Raw genomic sequence first — 24042 nt, forward strand, 5'->3', positions numbered from 1 at the left:
AGCCAGGCGGTGTAAGGCGGTAAGAGGGTAATCTGTGAAACAACAATAGCGTGGGTTGACAGGAGATGCAGTAATCTAGGCTGGACCGGCACCGTCCTTTAAACAGAGTGTTCTGTGCCTGCAAGATTACACCGTAAGCTCTGACACCATAATGGCCCCCGACACAAACACACACGCTCGCACACACGCGTTTGCAAAATTGCTCGGGCCCTCGCTGTAGCTCCTGTATTCACATTGAAGTCTTTATTGGGAGCCGTGCCAGCAGAAGGCATCGATACGAGTTTGATTGAGGTCTGCTGACAACAACGAGCAGGGAGATGGGAAGTGAGTGACACGGGAAGAATAAATGAGATGCACCGAGAGGCGACATGAAGAGTGTTTATTTTGTTACATGTGCTGTTTGTTGGTGCGTTCAAGTGTTTATAGTCCCGTGGATTCATGTGTTTTTATTGGATTTCACTGCAGAGTATCTGATACTGCAGACTACTCACCATTTGTTTGTTTTCAGTGTAATTATTCATTCAGTCAACCTTTATTTATACTCTATACTGGTTCCGTGACAGCAGAGGCTCCTATTTGCATTGGAAGCTTATTTCCACATTTAAAAAAAACAAATGTCATAAACAATATTTCAGGGCCCTTATTTTCAGCCTTACACAACAGCAAGCGCAAAGTGGTGAATCCTGAGCACATAGGCGGTTCTTCTCCAGGTGCACAAGCCACCATTGGTTCATGTAGTTGTACCAAAGAGCTGTTTGAATATCCATCAGTGGTGATTCATATCGTCTATTCTGAGCAGCCGAGAGGTGTCGATGATGGTGAAGTTTGAAGGAAGGATTCCACGGACCAGAACTAGCTTGCACAGTAAAAGTTTCATTACAAAGAAGTTCACAGATCAGGACGAACTCTAGAAGTCCGGAGACATCCACACGCCAATAATGGAAGCCTGCCTTTGCAGGAGTCAAGTCCACATTATATAGAGAGGTTGCGACCCAAGGCAAAACAACGTCCCAAATCTCGTGGTTCAACAGGACATAACTGCATGTGTCTAAGCATATAATGTAAATGAAATAGTGTATTCATAAAGGCATGCCTCATCTCTAATGATGATGTCCCATGTTCTATACTCATCCATTAACAGGTCAGAGATCATTCCCTAGAGGAGAGAACTAACTAAAAATACAAGGAGGAATTACTGAGAATCTTAAGATGAGGGCTGCATACTTTAACATGTGATTCTGGTTCATACCCAGGTTACAGGGATCTATATAGCTGAATTAACCACATTAATAAATTATCAGCCAATCACATCACCACTAGAGATGCATGACTCAACAGCTCAGCGAGTGAAAAGTGAAAAGTGTCCTCTTCAGGAAGTCAGCCTGTCTGGATGGTGCAGCACGGAACCATAAATCTGCAGCCGCAGGCAGATGGTGTGGGTTTTATTTAACTCGTGCAATGATGATGGATATAAAACAAAAATGTAAAATGTGTAGATCAAAATCATTTTTTATACCCGCATCAATCTCGTGTCATAATTTCTTATGTCATGATATCATGTTGTGTCTTAAAATGTGACACGGCCACATTTGCATTGTGATGAATTTCAAATATTATAAAAAACGGGATCTGAGACTTTTACTGGAACGGCTGTTGGAAAAGCCCGGTAATGGTTCACAGAGCCGATGATTGATGAGCCACTGCAACCGAGTTCTGGTCAAAATTAAACTGGTTATTACATTTGAAAGTAGTTTTAAAGGTTAGTTCCATCAAATCATAATAACTGAATAGAATCCTTAGCTTATGTTTGAAGAATATAGGACGAGATGGTGAATATCCAATGTACTTTTGAAGGTTTTCTGCATTCTTGATACTGATAATGATAATATTTTAGAGATATAGAAATATGTGCATCCTTGAGGTCTGGCAAAGATGTTTGATGAAGAACATCTCTGCTTCTGTTTTAGGAATATAGAACAAGATGGTGAATATCCAATGTACTTTTGAAGGTCTTCCACATTCTTGTTACTGATAATGATAATATTTTTGAGATATAGAAATATGTGCATCCTTGAGGTCTGGCAAAGAAGTTGGATGAAGAACATCTCTGCATTGTAGTTGAGGTCAAACTTTCTTGATGATCTGCTTTTCTATTCATGAGGTGGACTTGGTTATATATGTGGATTCAGGCTCCTGTTCACCTTCACATCTTTCTATTGACGTACCAAGTTATCTTTATGTCTGTAAAACTCCCTCCACATTCAATCTGAGCACACCCTCAGATTTACACAAATCAGCTCCTGATAGAAAGTCTTTATGTGCGTCGTTGTCTGTGTCCGAGTTCTGATTTGTTGTTGTTTACTCTGTAGATTCAGTTTGTGCTCTCTCGCTGATGTTGTTCCATCTGTCTCCTGTAACAGTTTGAGGCGTCTGTGTACGAGGGTTCGACGGGCGTCGTGGTCAACCTCACAGTGGACGACCGGGACGATCCGGCCACGGAGGCGTGGAGAGCCATCTACTCTATAATTAACGGAGATCCTACGCAGAGCTTTGAGATCCACACCAATCCAGACAACAACGAGGGAATGCTGTCTGTCGTCAAGGTAAAGAGCAGGAGACCTTCAAATGTTTTTATGTATCACACTTAGGGTTGCAAAATTCCGGGAATATTCAAACTTGGAAACTTTCCATGGAAATTAACGGGAATAAACTGGAAATGTTGTGGGTAATTTATACTAACTGTGTTTACCTTGTCATATACAGACATAAATATTAACATTTTGTTGTGTCATAGGCTGATTTGAGCCCTGAGGAAACTTTGGGCACTTGACTATATGCTTCTAGATCGTTGTGTCATTCTTAACATAGGTCTTTGCACAGTATTTGCAAATGTACACAGCCTTTCCTTCTACATTGGATGGGGTGAAATGTCTCCACACATGAGAGAGTGCACGTGGCATTGTTCTGTAGAATAAGATGAGAAAAAAGTTTGTAAAAAAACACTAATGCAATGCCAGAGATATAAATAGTTAGCCAAACAATTGGAATCGTCTGTCAAAATATTTTACAATTGATGGATAAATGAATGGAAATAGGCTAGATGAACAGATGAACAATCCTCAATCAGCATGCTAATATATTTTCCCCAGTAATATCATTGAAACTTATCTGACTAGTCCTGCACACTACAGCAGGCCTCAATAGCCCTGCTGTAGAGTGAAGGATGCTGGGAGTTATCTGTGCATGTGATGGGGGAATGCACAGTGGAGGGTTGAAACTCAACCTGCAGCGTGTGCTGCATTCCATACATCTTTAAAATAGAGTTTTGAATGATGTTTTTATTGCTCAGTGTTTAATTAGCTTTTTTTTTTTTTTCCGAAATTCCCAAAATTCCCGAGCTTAACTTCCCATGGAAAGTTTCCGGAAAGTTTCCGGAAATTTTACGGAAACTTTCCGCCCCTTTGCAACCCTAATCACACTTGACAGTATGATCACCTCTCTGTTCCCTTCCCTATCATTTCCTCTGCTCAGCGCCTGGACTACGAGGCCACGGCGTTCCACACGCTACTCATCAAGGTGGAGAACGAGGAGCCCCTGGTTCCCGGGGTGGGCTACGGCCCCTCCTCCACCGCCACCGTCCACGTCACCGTCCTGGACGTCAACGAGGGTCCCGTGTTCCTCCCCGATCCCCTGGTCGTCACCAGGATGGAGAACATCCCCGTGGGCAGCTTCGTGGCCTCGCTCAACGCCACGGACCCAGACATACTGAAGATGCAGAGCGTCAGGTAAGAGACCGAGTGAGACTGATTGAAATCGAGCCGCGAAGGGAAAGCGCGGGAGAGAGAGAGAGGCTTGTTTGTGTTTGTGTGATTGAACGTCTTCGTCTGTAGCTGGCGGCTCAGGATCGTCAGTAATGAGCTTTCTGATTTTCATTCAGCGTCGCTCTGTTCAGTTGAGCGGCATTATCGTTTTCACTTTTGTTGTGCGGGTGACGTTTGTATTATTCACGCTGTCGGATGATGCCAGCAAACCGAGTTGGCGTGAAGCGACGTGTCAGAGGATGTAGCTTTAGCTGTTTCCTCCACGTCTCAAACTGTCGGCTCTCATCTCTCGTGTGTTTCTGAGCCCTTCATCACTCCATCAAGTTCCTCTCATCCTGATTCCGTTCCTGCATTACTCACCTCCGATGTTCCCGTCGCCTGTGAGGCTGCTTCACGTGTCTGTGTTTGGTAAACAGACTGAATTCATCGCCGCAGACAATCTGCAATTCACCAACACTAAGGTCAAGGCGTCCACCCCTCGGCAGATCATTAACTTTGACTGTTGCAGAGAAAAGCCCCCTCTCAAATATGACCATCATCATAACAGGGAGGTTATTAGTTTCACTATGTGCAACTATTAAAAAAAAACATTCCTCCTGCTGCCAGAGAAAAGCCGGAGAGCGAGCGCCACACTTCCTTTTACAAGATGGAAAAGTCGTCAGTGGCTTTCAGGCCTAATTTATACCCAATTTGCTTTGCTCTTCTTTCTGCTCCCTCGGAATTATATATAATGTAAAAAACACAGCTAAGTAAACACACGGGGGGGAAGTAATGAGGAGAATAAAACTCACCGGATCGTGACTTTACTGCTCAATTTATTGATGCTGCTTTATGTCCTGTAAAAGTGAGTCACTATCAAACGCTACACAACACGGAGCGGTTCCACTGAAGGCAGGAGTCACGACCTGTGGCCGTAAAGCTTTGATAAGCAGCGTCCTCACATAATGAGTCAGGTCACATATAGAACTGAAAAGGTCTCCGAGCACCAAAGTGGAGTAATAAGCAATTTTTTGTTTTGCTCTGAGGCTTTTGGGGAGAAAGACAAATTAAGATCTTGACATGATAATGGCTCCCGACCAGAAGCTAAGTCATCGACAGCGTTATTACAATTCATCCCGAGGAGAAAAATAATCCGTGGAACAAATTGCAGCGGTGCTCCATCCAACTGTTGTTTAATCATTTCTCTTAGAAGTCAAGGAGTTCAGGTTCATCATCCGATAGTTGCCGATGCTCATCTGTATTGAAATAAGTTTCTTGATTGCCACCTGATGGTTTGCAACATTAGAGGTTAAATATATCCTGTCTCCACCATGTGAGCAGATGGGACATGGACCAAACAAAAAAATCACATTAAGAAAAAAGATCTCAAAGATGGGTTTTAGTTCCATTTAGTTTGGTTTAGATTGGTTTGATGATGTCATGATTGACAGCTGATACCAACCTTGACGAACCCGACCTTACGACCACGGCTTTGCCTCGGATGGCTCCTGCACAGAATCACTCTGAAAACATGTCAGTGTTTGTGTCTGGGATATTTTGGCCTCATTTCTGGATCGTGGGAGACACGTTGTCCATCTTAATATACAGGTCTGTGGTCTGAACCCAAATCCACTGTCCATCCAATAGCAGCGTATACTGTGTGTTAGTGAAGTATATTTCTGGTCAGCCGAGAGGTTGATGTGGTTTTTGAAGTTGATGGTGAAGGAAAGGAACGCGGACCCAGTACTTACAAGTATAATAATGTTTATTACACAGAAGTTTCACAGGTCAGGACGAGCTCTAGAACTCGGAGAAATCACCCAGGCCAAATGGTGAAGTCTGACTTCCAGGGGTCGGACACACAGTATATATAGAGAGTTTGGTTCCGCCCACGACTTCAGGTAAATGCCGTCCGCCATGGGATTTCTGACTAAAGAGGGACATGTTTTTGTGTCCGAACATGAAGACACATTGGTCAAGAACATTCCTTCTACACCCATCTATTAGCTAGTCAGAGGTCATTCCCAAAGTCAAGGATCATTTCAAAAAGGTAGAGAACTTCTAAGGTAAACATAATGATCTACTCTAACGAATATACGACATTGGTCTGAATCCAAATTGATCCCATTTAAACAGTCAAGTACGATAGAGACATTCAGCTAAACACAACCTGCCTGGTTTTATGTAAACACTGATTATTAGTGGAGACAGGAGAGAGAGGATTTTAAGCCGAAGAGGTTTTTCACTAAACCTGGTGAGAGATAGAAAACACTTCTAAATTATATTGCTTCATTCTGTACGACGTCTTGACTTCATCTTGTCTGCTTGTCCTTCAATGACCTATTCACAGTATCCACTTTCTACGACTGGCGCTCCAACCGAAAAACTTCCTCCTGATGCAAGACTCAACTTTCAATGTTATGTTGTCATTGAAACATCGGGATGATTTTCATCATGACTCACTGGGGTCGGTTTTTTAAGCTATATTGATCCCTTAAAAGGATTCTGTGAAGATTTAGGTGATATTGAATCTAAAGAGCCACAGAGGACTTTGTCATCTTCCTTCCTGCTCTCCTCCTCAGTATCCAGCTCTGTATTTATTATAGCTTTTGCATTCATTAGAGTTTCACCCTTTGACACTTTCCAAGTAACAGTGGCTTTGAAGTGTCATAAATGTGACCTGCAGACAGATTGAGGACAAAGAGAAAAGACGGAGAGTTGAAGAGTTGGAAGTAGAGAGTTTTGTTGTGCACAGAATTAAATAAGCAAAAGGAAGAGATGTGTTTACCTTCCTCTCTCTTCTGCTGCCTGTCTCAGCACAACAGTGTGTGTGTGTGTGTGTGTTTGGTTGTGTGTGTGGTTGTGTTGGTGTGTCTGCCCCGTGGGATGCGCAGGTCAAATGAAACACAATAGCTCTGACTTGCTGGTCGGTGCCAGATGCATCCAGCACCCAGCCCACACACATGCACGACTGTAGGTGTGTAAATATGAGATTTGAATTCATTCTTTACATTGTTTCATCATTAATCTATGGACCAGTCGGTTAACATTGGTAAATAAGCTTTTTGTGAATACACGACAGGTCAGGAAACACGAGGATGTGAAGTAGCCGCCTGCTGAATTTGTTGGAGTAACTCCATTATGAACCATTTGCTTCACAATGGGCAGCTGAGCCCCAGTTTCACCGGCCTATTGTTACCTGCACTCCTCCTGTGAATTGGAAACAATGGCAGCGATCATCCTCGTCGTTTTTTAAACCTGTGCGAATCTGCCATGTGTGACATTTCTGGACAGCAGCTCAACTGCACCTCCGACTCCGGGCCCCACTCAGACAGGATTAAAATTCCGGTGGGGAATTGAAATCTTTGCCACGCGGCTCTCAAACGGAAATTCATCATTGCAGGTGGCATTTTAGCCAGCGCCAGATTACAGGAGGCACTTCATCATTTATTCCGGAGGAAAACCGCCGGCTCCCTCGTTCCCAACGGAGCTCGCACACAGAAACTTAGAGACACTTGCTGCATTACAATTCCATATTACAATAAATGGACACTATGCATATAGTTTAGTCATTGTAGTTTTTGAAGGTGCTGCACACAAATCAACATGTTTTACTGTTTTATAGTTTTATAGACCTCAAAATGTTTTTCCTGAGATTCCAGAGGCATTTTTCTATTCTTTTCACAAAGCTCCTACCACCATCCACCAGCAGTTTTAATGTTTTTCCAGCAGTGAGCAGCTCCATCATTTCCCCTGTGCATTGCAGTGGGAGAGAAAAATAAGTTTTCCTGTGCACGCCAGCTTCTTGGAGCATACTTTATCATGTCGCCTTTTTCCAGTGTGGACACACTGTATGAAACCTGCTGCTTTAAAAGTCCTTCACGTCTCAGGGTCACTCTCCTCCTGGAGTTTTCACAAATTTAACTAATTAGAGCTCCTCTCGCTTCCGTGTAAGAGACGATGCTTATCTGACATCTTTTCATCTGAACCTAAAACCTAAGCAGCTAAATGGAATTCAGACGTTGTTAATTTAAAAACATTTTTCACACCTTCTCCTGCTGTGACATTTAAAAATGTCTGCTTTCAAAAAGTCAGCATCATGACAGCAGATCAATGGCTCCAATGCAGAGAACAAACTCTTTGACAATCGGAGAAAAGTATGGAATCAATTTTCTGAATCTGAGCTCGACGTGACCTATCAGGAGCTGTAGGAGGGTCAGGTGACCTTCAGCTGAGGACATGTAGTGGAGTCAAACTTTTCACCCAACGACCCCCAAAATTCTCGGGCCAAAGACTTGCAGCCCCCATTATTCATTCCACAGGATATTTATTTGAGCAAGTCTATGACGGAGCGCACGGCGTCTGTCGCGGCAGTAGTACACTGCCCGTTTACACGTATAATTATGACAAATGTTAAGTGTATGTGTTGAGTTTAAGTGTATGCGTTGCATGTTACCGTGGTTCAGTGTCGCGGCGGTGTGTTTGTGGAAGGCGAGCAGTCCGGAAATACGGATGTAAATAGACGCTCCACTTCCGGGGTGACTGGAAGTGAACCCACATTTGGTTTAATATTGTTTAGGCTGTTATATGAATAGTTGGCTATGCCTTCAAGTAGTAAGTGTGTTAAATATGTTACCGTGCATTGTTCCAGGCATATGGAATTTACTTTATTAGCTGTTAAAGCTTCTTGGTTTTTACAGACCTGGAACACCCCTGTGGAGAATGTTATATTGGTTTGTTCCAGTGGTGGGGGCGGGGTTAGATACCATTTAAGCCGTGCCTTCATTATGTGAAGGGAGCTGCGACTGAGAGGACGTGAGTCTGCCAGCTCCCAAGTGTAAAGTATATTGATATTGTAATCATTAGTTTGGGGCCATTGTGCTTATTTGTTTTCTTATTTTCAAGTGTTTGGTTTTTTCGCTCTTTTGTTTTATTTTATATTTACTGCCTTGTAAGCTTTATTTTGGGGATAATAAAATACCCTCTTACACCGGCATCTCTAAGTACTCCTGAGAGTGATTTCCACCTAGCTCAGCCGCTCATCGTCATACCTACCTTTAACAAAGTCAAAAATAAATAAGCTTCAATACATTTGCAGGGTTTCCTGTGCATGGTTTTATTTAGATTTTACCCAGAACATTTTGGAACTCATCTCGCGACCTTCCTTCTGTGTCTCACGACCCCCCCAGAGGTCCTGACCCCCTGATTTGGTACCACTGCTCTATAGCAACAGGCCCGGGATGGCACTAGGGAGAAAGCAGTGTAGGAGTGGTTAGTACGAAACTTTGCCCAAAAGATTTCACCATATTAACCCCTGTAGTTTCAGTCTTCATACATGTTTTACGCAGGATGACAGAATTAAGATCAAGCCCTGAGACAACTCGCCACCTCCAGGAACATTAATGGAAATGTTAATTAGAGGTCTAATCACTCACATTACGCCACTAATTGATTCTATTTGAAGTTGGATCCATGCTTTAAAAAAGCTGCGCTGAGACGGAGCAGGCTTCTCATTAGCCTGGATCCAAGCCCACAGCCAAGCAGAACCACGCAGGGTTAGTCAGGGCTGTCTCATTATCCACCTTATTAGACAGCTTTCCTTTACCAATTATTCTTCTGCCTCAATGATGCAGAGAAACAGGTTATTTGCCTGCGAGCGTGCAACATTTCAGCAAATAAATAAATGGAATCTGTTACACTTTGACCTCGTCATGAGTCGGAGCTTTGAAGTCGCCCCGACTCTGATGAGCCTCAAACGCTTCCACAGCCATTGATGTTCTCTTCACTTTTTTTATTTTTACGACGATGTTAAGAGAAGGAGAGGAGACGTATTTTAAATCCCGATTTAAACCCTCACGATGAAAGAGAATGCTTGGCTCACACGAATCACACGAAGCGCCTATTAATAGAAGTTTATTCTTTAAATGATGAATAGCATCGATTCCACAGTGTCCAGGGAGAAGAGGAATTATGTTTTTCAATTTGCTTTATTTAGCTCAGTAGAGAAAAGAATAATACATTTTTTTTTTAAAAGAGCAATTTTCCGTATCTCTCTGTCACTCGTCACTATTCGCAGCTCTTCGCCTCAAAGTGACCCCGGACGGTCGCCTCTTCTCCTCGTAAACAGACAAGTTACATAATTACAGCAAATGTGAGTCATTTTAATCCTCTTCAGGATTTAGGGCAAACTATCAGGCTCCAGGGGGATTTGACTCATGTTTCTGCCGAAGACGTCTCCTATAGCCCTCCTCGCTGGTTTAGGGCTTAAGAGGAGCGGACTGGTTTTTGTTGCTGAGGGAGGAAGCAGACAGACGGCGGCGTGGACGGGAGACAGCAAATTGAACTTGTTCTCGCCAAAATATTTATCTCTGGTAAAACCCCCTGAATAGAGAAGTGTGCTGCTCTTTGCGTGGGCACTCCATATTGAGGGAAAGTGTTGCACTTCAGGGTAGATCTGTACCCTGAAATTATTTATGGAAGAAAGTTAGAAAAGTTTGCTCTAATATTCTACAAATCCCATTTTAGGCTCGACTCCTGGCCCGGCTCCGGTGCCAGTCCAGTAGGCTGTGAAGGGGGAAGCAAATCATTTGAAGTGTCATTAAGAAAGTTTGGCTAATTTAATTAGGTCTTCTTCTTCTTTCCCAGGCAGCGACAAGACTCTCATCAGTTTGTCGAATAACTATTTGCACTCAAGTAATTGATGCTCGATGGGAAAAGGAGACTGTAGAAGCAGGAAGTGAAGAATCCCATCGAGACTCCGAGTCGCGTCTGCAGAGCTGATACCGACCACTTTTCTTTCATTGGTTTTCTTTTTCTTTTTTTCTTGTCTGGCGTGTTTGTGGTTAGAGGATTTTTTTTATTATCCTTCAAGTGATCAGAGTAAATATTTGCTGTGTTTGTCCACTGAAACCAGACAACAGGTTTCCCTCCACGTGGAGAAGCTGCAGGGAGATGAAACAGAATCCTTTGAGCACCAGTTCATCGGAAGTAGGAGAAATGGAGATATCGGTTCAAATAGAACTTATTTCCATCATGTCTCTGAAGCAAATCATTTGAAGTGTCATTAAGAAAGTTTGGCTAATTTAATTAGGTCTTCTTCTTTTCCCAGGCAGTGACAAGACTCTCATCAGTTTGTCGAATAACTATTTGCACTCAAGTAATTGATGCTCGATGGGAAAAGGCGACTGTAGAAGCAGGAAGTGAAGAATCCCATCTAGACTCTCACAGAGATACCGACCACTTTTCTTTCATTGGTTTTCTTTTTATCTTTTTCTCGTCTAGTCGTCAGTTTGTGGTTAGAGGATTTTTTTATTATCCTTCAAGTGATCAGAGTAAATATTTGCTGTGTTTGTCCAGTGAAACCAGACAACAGGTTTCCCTCCACGTGGAGAAGCTGCAGGGAGATTAAACAGAATCCTTTGAGCAACAGTTCATCGGAAGTAGGAGAAATGGAGATATCGGTTCAAATAGAACTTATTTCCATCGTGTCTCTGAAAGTCGTCACACACGCGTTCCAGTTAAACCGACGCTCACAGGTCTCAGGGCTCGGACGCCTCTCCTCTGAAACCTCTCCATCTACTCCAAAATGCATTTAAGTTGTTTTCTTCTCCTTGCTTTTGAAAAATAGAGAGAATTTCTAACTGTTGGGTTATCCATTATTCAGCGGCTACCTGTCTGCTCTCGCTTCTCTCTCTCTCTCTGGTCGTACTCAAGTTAAAAGGGACGGGGTCTTAAAAGGGAAGAGGGATGGGGAGCTGGAATGTCAGGCGTGAAAACTGGCAGGTAGCTTTGAGGAGCAGAAGAGACGCGGAAGGAGAGAGAGATAGAGAGAGAGAGAGAGAGAGAGAGAGAGAGAGAGAGTGATCGGACAGACAGACTCCGAGAGTGCGATGGAGAGAGAGAGATGTCGAATGCTACAAAGGCCGAATTGATGGAGGTCAGACAGAATGTGATCACCCTCAGATCAGCCTGACATTGTCACTGTCTGCACAGGATATCTTAGAAGAGAAGAAGACAGAGAGAGGGAAGAGAGAGACTGGGGAGGATGTAATGTGACTCTCACAAGGAAATGTAATAACACTCGCAGGTTGACTTTAATGAATATGTGGTTGGCTGGAAATGTGTCAGGCCAGATAAATACACTGGTTACTACAAAGTGCGCAGACTACAAGGTGACAAGGATGAAATGGGAAAGTAAATCAATAAATGAAGTCACTAATCCCAGAAGTTAGCCTAAAGTTCAAAGTAGACACACACACACACACACACACACACACACACACATACTTGTTTAGCCAGATTTTTTTAGAAGTTAAACATAACTAAATGGATGTATCCTCCTTCTCCCTCTTCCCTCTAAACCCATCACATTAAAGATTAACCCTGCGAAGAAGACAGGACCACACAACCTGAAACTGGGTCATCGCACAACTTCACAGAATCTGTGTGGAGGCATCGGAAGTCAGCGTTGTTTAGGGAGAAACACTGGACGTTCAAACAGGCAACTGTCTTAAATAATGTACAAAATCCCACTTAGAGTTCGTAGCCCAGTTCATTATGGTGATAAACTTTTTCTACAACAAAGGAGTTTGTCAGAATGATCTCCTTAACACTTCCTCAAGTTCTTTTCGTTGGTTCTCTCTTCTTTATCATCTTTGGCCTCAGCCAAGTTAAACTGCTCTGTGTCACTGAATCTGAATTCCTCTCTGCATTATTCTGTTAAAAGGCTCAATAACTCGACTTTAAATGCTATTACAGGACTTGTTTGTGGTAATTACACCTAAATGTGATGAGTATGAGTTGCATCTCTGCTTTTCAGGGGGAGAGAAGCTCTAACGACGTGTGTGTCCAATGGATTGAGAGTTAGAAACAGTATCTGAATATAAACGAGTCTTACAGTTTCCCAGTTTGGTCTGTCTTTATATAGAAAGGAAATGGAAGAGCCGGAGATTGAACCACCAATCGATGGACGACCCGCTCTACCTTTTGAGCCACAGTTTCCAATTGTGATCAAGTGACACAAATGGAGAGTTGAACACATATTAATTGAGAACGGGCCGAGTGATCGAGACAAATCGAGCCGATGACCTTTGAGATTAGAGAGGCAACGGGGAAAAAATGATCACATGAAAGATAAGAGATAAGAGACATATTCTATTCAAATGCATGTCCGTCCCACCGCGGGGGGGTGGGGTCATCGGAGAGCCAATAATTACAGTATCACAGGTTTTCATTGAAATGCCACTCTGCAGAGATGGAGACCGGCTGAGTTCCTCCTCTCCTCCGTCCTCTCCTCTCCTCCTCTGGGATGTGAAGGCGCTGATTACAGGCTAATCAGATGTTTAGATTTCTTTCTCATTTCTGGCAGCTGAGTGAAGGCATGCCAACTGCGTGGTGAAGGAAGGACGAGTGAGAGAGTGGGAAAGAGAAAGAGAGAGAGAGCTGGGGGGGGGTGGTTTAGTCATACAGTCAGCGTGTCAGGGAACAATGAAAACAATCTGAGAAGATGCCAAGAGGAACAGGCAGAGAGGGATGTGAAGCAGGAGCAAATTGCTTTTCTTCTCCGTTAATTACAGGGTTGTGCTTTTCCAACCGATGCAAAGAGGAGCTGTTTTTGCACCTTAAATTGATATTTACTTCCCCCCTCCCCTTGTTCTGCATTGTGTTACTCAAGCTTGCTAATATTACGAAAGTGATGTTACACTCAATGAGAAGGACCCGACGAGCACACACAAAGTACAAAGCTGTGCAGTCGTGTGTCCATTGAGTGTATTCGCTCACTCGTCTCTGTTGGAGCCAGATACCGACAACGAAACTCCTTCAGTTCTCACCGGAGCATCTGCAGTTGTAGAGTGGAGTTGGCAGAGAGAGCCTCATCCAGACCTCACCTTTAGTTTGTTTGTTTTAACTTTTCTCCTTACTTTCAAAACTTTATACAGTTTGTTTCAAGGGTCAAACCCCAGACCCCCAATTATCTCGTAGTCCTGTCTGGCCTGCACCTGTAAACACAACCTGTCCCTTGGCCCGACCCGTCACCTGGGATTTAACACACAAGCTACACACACAGTCACTCACATCAAATGAGTTATGGGCTCCATGTCCTCGGTGGTAAAATTCTGTTATTGGAAACACATCTGTGAATTTCTGCAGCTGCAAACATGTTTATATTTAAAAGCAGCAAAGGCCCTAACAATCTAATCACCACCTGCTATTTTTGACTTTAATCGATGCGATTCAACACCTATTTGAGAAGTGAAGGGGTCAAAGTGTTGTAGGCTTTCACAATAAAACAAATCCTTTCACCTGACTTTGTGTCACAGGTGTGATGTTCTGTCATTTTAGTTTGTTATTTCTGTCTCTTTGGGTTTTCTGTTTCCTGTTTTATTTTGTAGTCTCGTTTTCCTTGTGTGTGTTTCCAGCTTCTTGGTTGTGTCACTTCCTGTCTGGGTGATTGTCTTCCCAAATCCTCATGTGTTGCACCTGTGGCTATTCACCCATACCTTCCCTGTGTCTCTTTATAAGCTTCTGTGTTCCCCTTTGTCCCTTGTCGGGTTGTACTCATTTTCACACGTCATCATATGTGGTTTGTCTGTTCTGCTGTCTCGTCCAGCTTTCCCGTGCTGGATCCTTTCCGTGTTTTCCGTGCGCCTTGTCGCTTGGATTATGATCCTTGTCTTCATGTTTCCATCCAGTGTTTCCTGTTAGTGTCTTATGTTTTTGTTTGGTCTTGTTAAAAGGCTTTTGTTATATTAAATTACCTTTCTTTATAACCTCTGCATCCTGGGTCCATCTCTCCCTCAACAAACCGTGACAACAGGAGCTGATTACATATTAAAAATACTGTAAATGGACTATTAGAATGTCCTGACTCACCTTTGTTCAGGCCTTCTATCTCACTTCACATACTTTTCCGGCACCGCAGCAAAAAGACAAACTTCGACTGAGTCCCTGTGACGGGTGATTGATGCGACATGTGCCACGGTTTGCTTTCCCCCTATTCTCGGCGCTGTCACATTTATTTCCCCTGTTCAGACCTGCTGCACTGTGCTGATACAGAGCCGAAATATGAACAGGTGTGACGTGGGTAATTTGTCCACATGGCCCGGAGCGCCGCTCGGCCAAAAGAGGGCGGATCAGCTCGGTTTCAGGTTGAAATCCAGCCCAGAGAGGCTGACCGTGGTCTTTGAAACGACACCACAGGGGTTACCTACTTTTCAAGCTCAATGGTTTCAAAGACAAATACTTTCTTTCTCGCTCTCTGTCTGACTGTGATAAGGGGGCGGAATTATGAATAGAAAAAGTATATCTTTGCAGATCAAAATGCGTGCGAGTTCTTATAACCTCTGACTTGTATAACAGGAAATGCCACACGTACACTTAAAGTTAAATGCAGTAATAGTTCCTATTCTTTCTGCCATGTTACTTTCAGAAAAGATGAATTAGCAGCAGGTCTTTATGCAAATTAAAAAGTAGAAAGGTTTTTCAAAAGTGCTATTATTTTCATCTTTTAAAGCATAAATTAATTTATTCTCATAGCCATTAATCATCTGACCACTTACATCTCCATATGGGGTTTATAGATCTGCTTTAAATAGAAAGTTGGTCATTATACTCGCATTTAAGCTCAGTGGCAAATCTTTTGAAACGTCTCACCAGTGCAAAGAAAAGTGCCGAATGTCAATTGCCAGTAATCAGATTGTCATTTCATTGAATTTCATGAAAGGCTGCTGCACACTGAAGGATAATTGGGCTGACGTTAGACCCAATTTGCCGATTTCGACAACCACAGGTGTGATGCCGACTGGAGGTCTCTGTGCTGATTATATGACCAAATAATCCTGAAGTGTGGGCGGTTTACAAAATAATTGAAACTACTTTATGTAAGTTTTTCGGTCAATTTGAACATTTTATTGCAGGACCTCTATCTTAACCTATAGGATGTCTGAGCCTCTTTGCCAATATAGGATATGTCAGGTCACTGGTCAGGTCACTGGTCAGGTCACTGGGTCGGGCTGCATCCACAATGGACTTAGAGATAATTGTGGGTCAGTACCGACGTTGAGGGTTGTGTGTGTGTTTGCCAAACTAGATCTGAGTGGAAACCTCAGACGACACCGAGAGAGAAGAAGTAGAGTCGGGATGAGACAGGGATGGAGATGGAGAGGAGAGAGAATTTGTTTTCATTACACACTTATTCACTATTCCAATGTCAAGCATCAGCGTCTTATCTGAATTCTCAGTCCCTCTCCTTATCTCTCTCTCCTTGCTCTTCCCTCTTCTCTCCCCCCTCCTCCTCCTCCTCCTCCTCCCTCCCTAGCTGTGAATTTGGATGAAGTGTACAGTTGTTACTGCCCCTGTACTTTTATTGAGCACTCGGTGATTGATGTCCTCATATCTATTGCTCACACACACACACACTCAGCTGCTCTCAGATAGAAACAGACTATTAGCATTGGCGCTGTGCCGTCCCCCCTTTCTCTCAGTAAGTTAGATTCCAATCACTGGGAGATCTTGCTGGCACAAGAGAGGGAAGAAAGCGATAGAGAGACAGATGAAGACGCGGAGATAAAGCAGGAGCCGGCAGAGAGCGACGACGGAAAGAACAAGAGAGAAACTCGGAGGAACCGGGCAAAGAGGGGGGGGGGGGGGGGGAGTGTGAGAAATGTATAATAGGTTTTCCTGTAATATGCTGTCATTGGCATCCAAGAGTACATGCTTGTTCGAAGCTGCACTGCACTGCAGAAAAACGGGAAACAGGGGAAGCAGACACTTGAAGTAGCTAAGCTCTGGTGCCGTGCTGGTGGTTCATGTATGTGTGTGTATGTGTGTGTGTGTGTAAAGGAGGAGGTATAAGCAGGAGGGAGTTTGCAGTAAAGTAAGTGTTGCATAAATTGAGTTCTGGTTTATAATAGAGTTTCATAGGGTCAGCTTATCAGGTGATTCAACACAGCAGAGGCACAGGACCTTCCTCTGTCTCTTTATAGACACGTACTTAACAACCGTTTTTTTTTAATACTGCTCTTAAACCTCAGATAGTACAAATCATTATGATGCAAACCCCCCGATGGAAACACCCAAGAGCAACATGGTGTGCATGTGTTGTTTGACACTGATCTTTGGCTCATTATGCATCAGTGGATTCTCCTTACCAGCGTCTGTAGGTAACAGTAGAACGGTTTCTCCTTCATTTCCTCTGCACCGTGTAGCTGTGAAGAAGTCCCAGCTTCTTGGAAACGAAGTGACTACTGCAACAGCCGGATTCTCAGTAGGTTTGCAGAGAAAGAGCTTTGTCACGGTTTCGCTTGATTATTGAAGTGAGCCCAAAAGCAAATTTAAAATGATTGTACAAGCTTTTGAAACAGTAATAAAAACAGATGAGATCTGTGTGTTTCCCTTCAGGCCTTGAAGCCGAGGATGATGATGGAATAAAATAGGTTGGGTTATATATCTTTTTAAATAATGGTTCAGAATCATGGACGACATGACGACGCCCCACAAGTGAAGCCAAAGCATCTTGATTGGCCCCTGGTGACTTGCTCCAGTATAGGTCATAACCACGTCTCCTCCATGTTAGCGGATGGGTCAAAATACAGGCCAAATATATATTTTATCATTTTAAAATATAGGACAAGATGGAGATGGAGAAGAGCCCTTGTAAATTCCCAACCAGCAGCAAATATCAAGAAGCCAGAGACCTGTCAGAGTTCACTTCGCAGATTTTTTATATAAGTTTAAAACAAGTGCATTCCAATACTTGCTGTATATATATATGATTATAGAATTTTAATTTTCTTTGCTGCTCTGTACTCTTCTAGTGAAGGATTTCAGTTTATCTCTGACACATCGTCAGTATTGTAACTGGGATAATTGAATGTTCATCAAGGACATCATCCCTTTACACCCTCTCATGAGGAGAAGGTTTTCTGTCATATCAGGCTAATGTGTGTAGGTTTGGTTCTAATTACTCATTCATCGCTTTATAAAAAGGGAGAAAAGTCACGATTGACAGCTGAGGTCAAGCATCAGTATCAGTGCCACTTCAATTGCTTCATTTCTGGATAGTGGGAGGAAGCGGAGAAGAATCTTCCATCTGTATCTACAGTCTATTTTCAGAATGAATCGTTTCAAAACAGGCCACTGATATAAACAGACCAATGTGTTTTTATACATTTAACCCCACCCCACCCGCTTCCTCCCACCCCACCCACCCGACTTCATCTCACAGCTCAGTGGAGAGAGGGGGCCAGTCCCCGAGGGTTGAGAGCCACCGCCTCACTTCCTCAAACCAATTTACCTCCTAAACTCAGTGTATGCATGACCTGACCAGATGTCCCGGATTGTTACGGCTGTTTTTGTGAAACTTAATGGTGCACATGCCAAAAAAAAAAGGGGGGAGGTGAGGGCATGAATATCTATCACCCTCCTGGAAACCCACATGGGCTTAGCGGGAGAACAGGCTCGGCTTTAAGGGGGGAGATGGATGAATCCGCCGTCTGCTTAGGGAGTTTCATTTGGACTCTAATGTGATCTGTAGCTCTGGATGTTAGACCGGGGAGCTGTGAACAAATGGTGTGTGCGTGTGTGTGTGTGAGTGTGTGTTGTGTGTGTGAGTGTGAGTGTGTAACGGACGCTCTGCAATTCCGACTTGAATAGAAGAAAAAAGGGAATAATTGAAAGTCAAACGCGGAGGTTACAGGAACTGTGTGATTATATTAAAAACCCCCAATCATTGACTTTGTTCTCATTCACTCTGTTTAATATACATCAATATTACTTTAAAATCTATTATTTTACACTCGTTGTCATATATATGATAAGAGGCACCAATTGTTGTAATTCAGTGAAAGTCCTCATATCTAAATTACCTGATTCCCCATGTGACTCATGAATGGTTTCTGGGATATTTCGTCTTTGAGGGTTCGACCCGAACGCTGCTCACACACTTTGAATCTAGTGATGATGCTTTGCACCACATGCACGACATGTAATGCTGCCGCCGAGGCACCAGCCAATCCAATCGTGTTCAAACAAATACCCTGAAGCGCAGGTGCGAGCCAATCAAACCACAGAGGAGGCCGAGGCAGCTGGTGAATCTGTTGTACTCTGTAATCTGGTTTTGGATTTTATACCAAGAACTCACTGTTGAAGTAAATGTAAAAGCCAACACAGCTAAATACCCCATGTCAAATATTTTACTAGTACCAATGTGTCAAAGGTGAGATCCATGTGTTCTCCTCCCTTCTCTTCTTTCACTGAAGCCTCACAAACGGTTTTCTGTGTTTGTTCTTTCTGTTGATCGTGTTTCTTTTTTAAGACTGAAATCCTTCGAGGTTTCATCACCAGCGGCTCCATCAGACTCTGATTTGTTGTACTTTACTTTGTTTGCACCATTTTTTTAAAAAGAAACCACACTTGTTGGTTTGGGACCAATGTTTTCTGTGCTCTCTTTCCAACTGCTGGCAATGTTACGGCAACATTACACTCCACTGTTGCATTGGGAAGTCATTATTTGGAAAATCATTATTCACATGATATATCTTTTATATGTGGTTCTGTGTGTTACACAAGAATAATATAATAAATTCAACTTTCAGTTTGAAGGAAAACATCAGCTGCTGACAGGTTCCTTTCAGAATCAATATTACTTGCTTGTCCCACCATTTGTGTTTGGCTCATAATTTGCTGTATTATTCTAATCCATTAGATATATATACACTTAATTACACAACTATAAGTCAGTTAATATTGTTTAAGAAAACAGTTCAAACAATGAAGTGTCCTGCATGAGATGAGTGCATTGCTCAAGACAAAGTGCATTTTCAAACCCATTAGAGATCCACCTTTACTAACAGCTTGTACAGTAGTGTTGCTCCAGCAAACCTATGAATATTTAAAAGACCAAGCTGCAGGAAAGATACAGTGTATTAGTGCCACTTAGAAGAGGCGCCAACGAAATGTCTCATCTAAGTGAGAACAACCGAGATCAATAGTCGGCATTTAAGCAAAGAGCGTTTCCTTTACGGCACTCACCTCTGAGCTTTCATCTTCCTGCTAAATTAGCTCTTCCCACAAATTGTCTCTTTTCTGTTCTGTGTGTCCCGCCCACACCTGCTATCGACACAGCAACGTGCACAGTCGCACAATGGTGTACACTTGCGAATTTTCACTTGATGGAACTGGATTACAAGTGGGCGGCGAGCCTTCTCTCTCCCTCCTGCTCCCGAATCTCTTTGAGTTGTCGGAGAACAGAGGCGAACACGACTCACATCAGAGTTATGAAGAGCTCACGTGTCTCAACGCCTCCACGAGAGCGACAGCGGAGCGTTGCTCTCCGACAAGATCTCCTGACTCGGCTGTCAAAATAAATTATTTACGTTCCTCGGTGCAAAGTCTTTCAAGTTGTAGTGTGCCTTCGTGACAGGTTTTTGTGTTTGTGTCAGATTTTCTGCTCACATTTCAAGGTTTGTCAAAAAATCAATTTGTGAACTTTTCTTAAATTATAATATTTTCGTCTTTAGGGTAGATTTTGCAAGCAGATCAAGTTTGACTTGATAATTCAAACTTAATCTTACATTGAAGAGGAGGCTTATTTCTTTTATTCAAAAGGGACAAAGTACAGTTCAAACCCAAATGTCACCTATTGATATATGGTACAAGACTGTAGCTTCAAACTAATTTACATCTGTCATCCAGGACAGCAACAGCACATCTACAGCACAATGACAAACAACAGCACAATGACGTCCAAAGTTACACACAGAAGTTGCACTGCACGACACACAAAGACTGGCAAAAGCACATCACAGATGCTTGTCAGAAACAGCAAAAGCTAATCATGAGGACCATTGGCACATGTTCCTGTGTCGTCACAAGAGAAACCTTCTACTACACACTTGTACTGTACACACACACACTCACTTGTACCTCTGCAGACACCAGCTTTCATCTAAGTGTAATAGTGGAGCTTTACAGGCCAGTGGAAAAAATAATATTACAATATTACAGCCTGCTTCTGGACAATGTCGCTGTTCTCAGTGCAAGCCCGACAGTTCCCTTTTTTATTGAGTTGTTTATCTTACTTTGTGCCGGTGTGTATTCAAAGTGGACAGTGTGTGTTTTGGCTGCTGAATGATGGGATGTGTGGTCATTGTGTTCGCTCTCTCGCTGGCTGACTGATTTGTTTGGAGCGTCTCTGGTTTTTCGGGAAAATCAGATATGAATATTTCCTAATGGCTTTTTAATGTCTTTCTAATTTTGCCTTTTAAGTGCTCTGGCGGTTTGTCCCAGAGGAGAAACAGTGGAACCGATTCATTTAGTGACAAACTCTCCAGCCACACAGAGACAATTACACTTCTTCCAACTAGCATAACATCAATTATAACCTGATACTTACTCAACTGTGTTTGATTGTATGGGTGAGTTTAATTGAAAAGGACAATTTGCAATTACAACAGTACAGTTAGTGTCAAAAGGTCTTTTCTATAGGTCTATTAACACGGCTAATACGTTTTACATAATTTGAAAACAATATATAATGCATTATTTTCTTTTTAATGAAAAGAAAGGTTATTAACTCGTTATAAATTTGGTTATAAACAAAATCTGAGGTAACCGCTTCCCTATAGCGGTTGCTATGTGCCTCCGGAAAGAAATACCCAAACTCATGACCCCCCCTTATAAAACCAGAACCTGACAATGTTAAACTTTGCTAAAACAAACAGCACATAATGATGATATCTTTTCTACTTTTCGACTGAGACAGGTTTCGCTGTTTCTGTCAAATCAAATTTCAAAACTATTATTCTAAAGACATAAAAAAACTGTCTCCAACAAACTATTCAATTACATTTACTTGGATTTGACACCTAATCACATTTTCTATTAATATAATGAGGATATGTTGTTAATTCAAGTATTCAACAGGTCAAAATACCTTGATGTCATTCAAATAATTACAGATAAATAGCAGACACCCTCATGTTGTGACAGCAGCATTAAATTACTCATAATTAAGTCAGCGTTTGCATTTAAGTTGTTTGATGTTGCAGTTTATGTGTAAATAGACCTCATTCCTTTGAGTATTATATTTTGATAACTTGCATGTAGTTGACCTGCAATACAATACAGACAAAACCCTCTTTGGCACCTTTCTTTACTGCAGTGTCTTGTTCTGTATCAGCTGCTATTCACAAAAACACCAATATATCCCTAATACGATACATTTAGCCAATAATGCTGGTTTTATTAGTCAGTCATTTAGAGGTTGGCCTTAGTCAACCCTAAAAACGCATGTGCAAGTGCGTGTGTGTGTGTGTGTGTGTGTGTAGTCACTGACGGGAACTGTGAGACATATGGAGGTTAATAACCTGTGCGCCTGCCTCTGTTTTATTGGAGAACCTTGGCGGGTGAATCATGTGCGCTGGTTCAAGTGTGTTTGCCAAGATGGTAAGAAAGAGACGATATGTGTGTCATTATTAACGCTGCATTTAACCTCACAGCAGTGGCCCTTTCTGTCACAGTAAAACACATGTTGGCGAACAGTAGTAGTCGGAGGCAGGGAGAGTGTGTGTGTGTGTGTGTGTGTGAGCGAGAGGCGAAAGGTGTGAGCAGAGGTTGATTGCAAAGTCGTTTCCCAAGGCTTTGTCGCACTCTGTTAGCTCAAGAGCTCCATTTCCAAGACAATTTGTCTGCTGCTGAGCACTGCTGGCAGAGAGCGGCCTCGGAGTGAGGAAGCTCTGTATACTACCAGTGTGTCTGTTTGTGTGTGTGTGTGTGTTTGTGTGCTTGAGAATCAGTATGTGTCTTTTATGCATGTGTAAATATTCTCACAGTTTATTAGAATGTGTGTGTTTGTGTGTGTGTGTGTCGAGAGGAAAGTGGTGCACCAGAGCTTCTGAGTCAATTACTCGTGACATTATCACAGATGCAGGCCGCCGTCCAATCACCATCTAGCAGCCATCAGTGGCCGGCTGAGTGGTCACATTAGCGAGGTCGTGATCTGCTCTTCGGCTCGTTTTCAAGGCGATGCTAGCTTGGCTGTTCGCCCGCGAGATTTCTGGAGAGGTGCTCCATCATGTTCAAGCCTGGGCCTGGCAGGAGCTGCTGCTGCTGCTTCACACACGCACGCACACACACACACACACACACAGAGGCTGTGCACAGGAAGTGACTCTTGGCCCATTTTCACACTGTTTTCTTACTTACTCAGCAAAGTAAGTGCGTCCATGACGATAACATTCGAATGTCTTTCAATAAACAAGTCTCTTAATTAAGACGTTGGGTGTTTGGACGTTAAATAACGATCTTCTGAGGCGTTCAAGGACAAACTGTCGATGGCAGTACCTTGTTGAAAAATGATTAAGTTGCAGTCTCCAACAAATATTGATGGATTTATTCATTTCAACCCCAAAAACACGTTTTATCGGCATAGCAGAATGGAAAAAGAAAGTATTTAAAAGTAACACTCTTTGAATGTTACCCATTGTGTCCTCTGGGGAAATTGTATCTTACCAATGCTACACTGTGATTAAACTTCTTGTTGTTGATTTGATTTTGATTATTAGCTTTTAATTTGGTTTGGTAGCATCTTCTACATCCCTCACAAAAAACTCAAAGTTTATATTATTTTAGTAAAGCTGGAAAAAACTTTTCTACACGGCAGTAGGATACAGTATATGTGTATATTATGTGGTCTAAACCTCTTTATTTTGTCACTTTGTCGCAGGTATGCTGTTCTGAGAGACCCAGCAGGCTGGCTGAGTGTGAACCCGGTCAGAGGAACTGTCAACACCTCGTCCTCGCTGGACCGAGAGTCTCCGCATGTCCACCACAACAAATACACAGCTGTCTTCATCGCCACAGACAACGGTGAGTCGCCGGTGTCACACAGAGTGAAAACCATAGGAGGTAATTAAACATGAACAGAATGTGACGGGTGTTTAAAGCTATCTTTAAAACCCTCAGATAAAAATATGTCCAGTCTGATACTTTGCTCGCTGATGAAATGCAACAGCGTGCTTAATGAAAGGCTTTGGATGTCCTCTATCTATGTATCTATCTATGTATCTATGTATCTATGTATCTATCTATCTATCTATGTATCTATCTATCTATCTATCTATCTATCTATCTATCTATCTATCTATCTATCTATCTATCTATCTATCTATCTATCTATCTATCTATCTATCTATCTATCTATCTATCTATCTATCTATCTATCTATCTATCATCTATCTATCTA

General features: G+C 42.6%; 1 protein-coding gene across 1 annotated transcript in view; it reads left to right on the forward strand.

Annotated features, from left to right (window-relative positions):
- Nucleotides 1-24042, forward strand: part of cdh13 (cadherin 13, H-cadherin (heart)) — a 291804-nt gene that overhangs the window by 244303 nt on the left and 23459 nt on the right. Inside the window, exons 10-12 of the mRNA XM_061076474.1 lie at nt 2421-2603; nt 3532-3785; nt 23524-23666. Of these exons, the coding sequence (XP_060932457.1) occupies nt 2421-2603; nt 3532-3785; nt 23524-23666 (580 nt within the window). The remainder of the gene's footprint in view (nt 1-2420; nt 2604-3531; nt 3786-23523; nt 23667-24042) is intronic.

The sequence above is a fragment of the Limanda limanda genome, chromosome 8 (assembly GCF_963576545.1).
Source record: "Limanda limanda chromosome 8, fLimLim1.1, whole genome shotgun sequence".
Lineage (NCBI taxonomy): Eukaryota > Metazoa > Chordata > Actinopteri > Pleuronectiformes > Pleuronectidae > Limanda > Limanda limanda.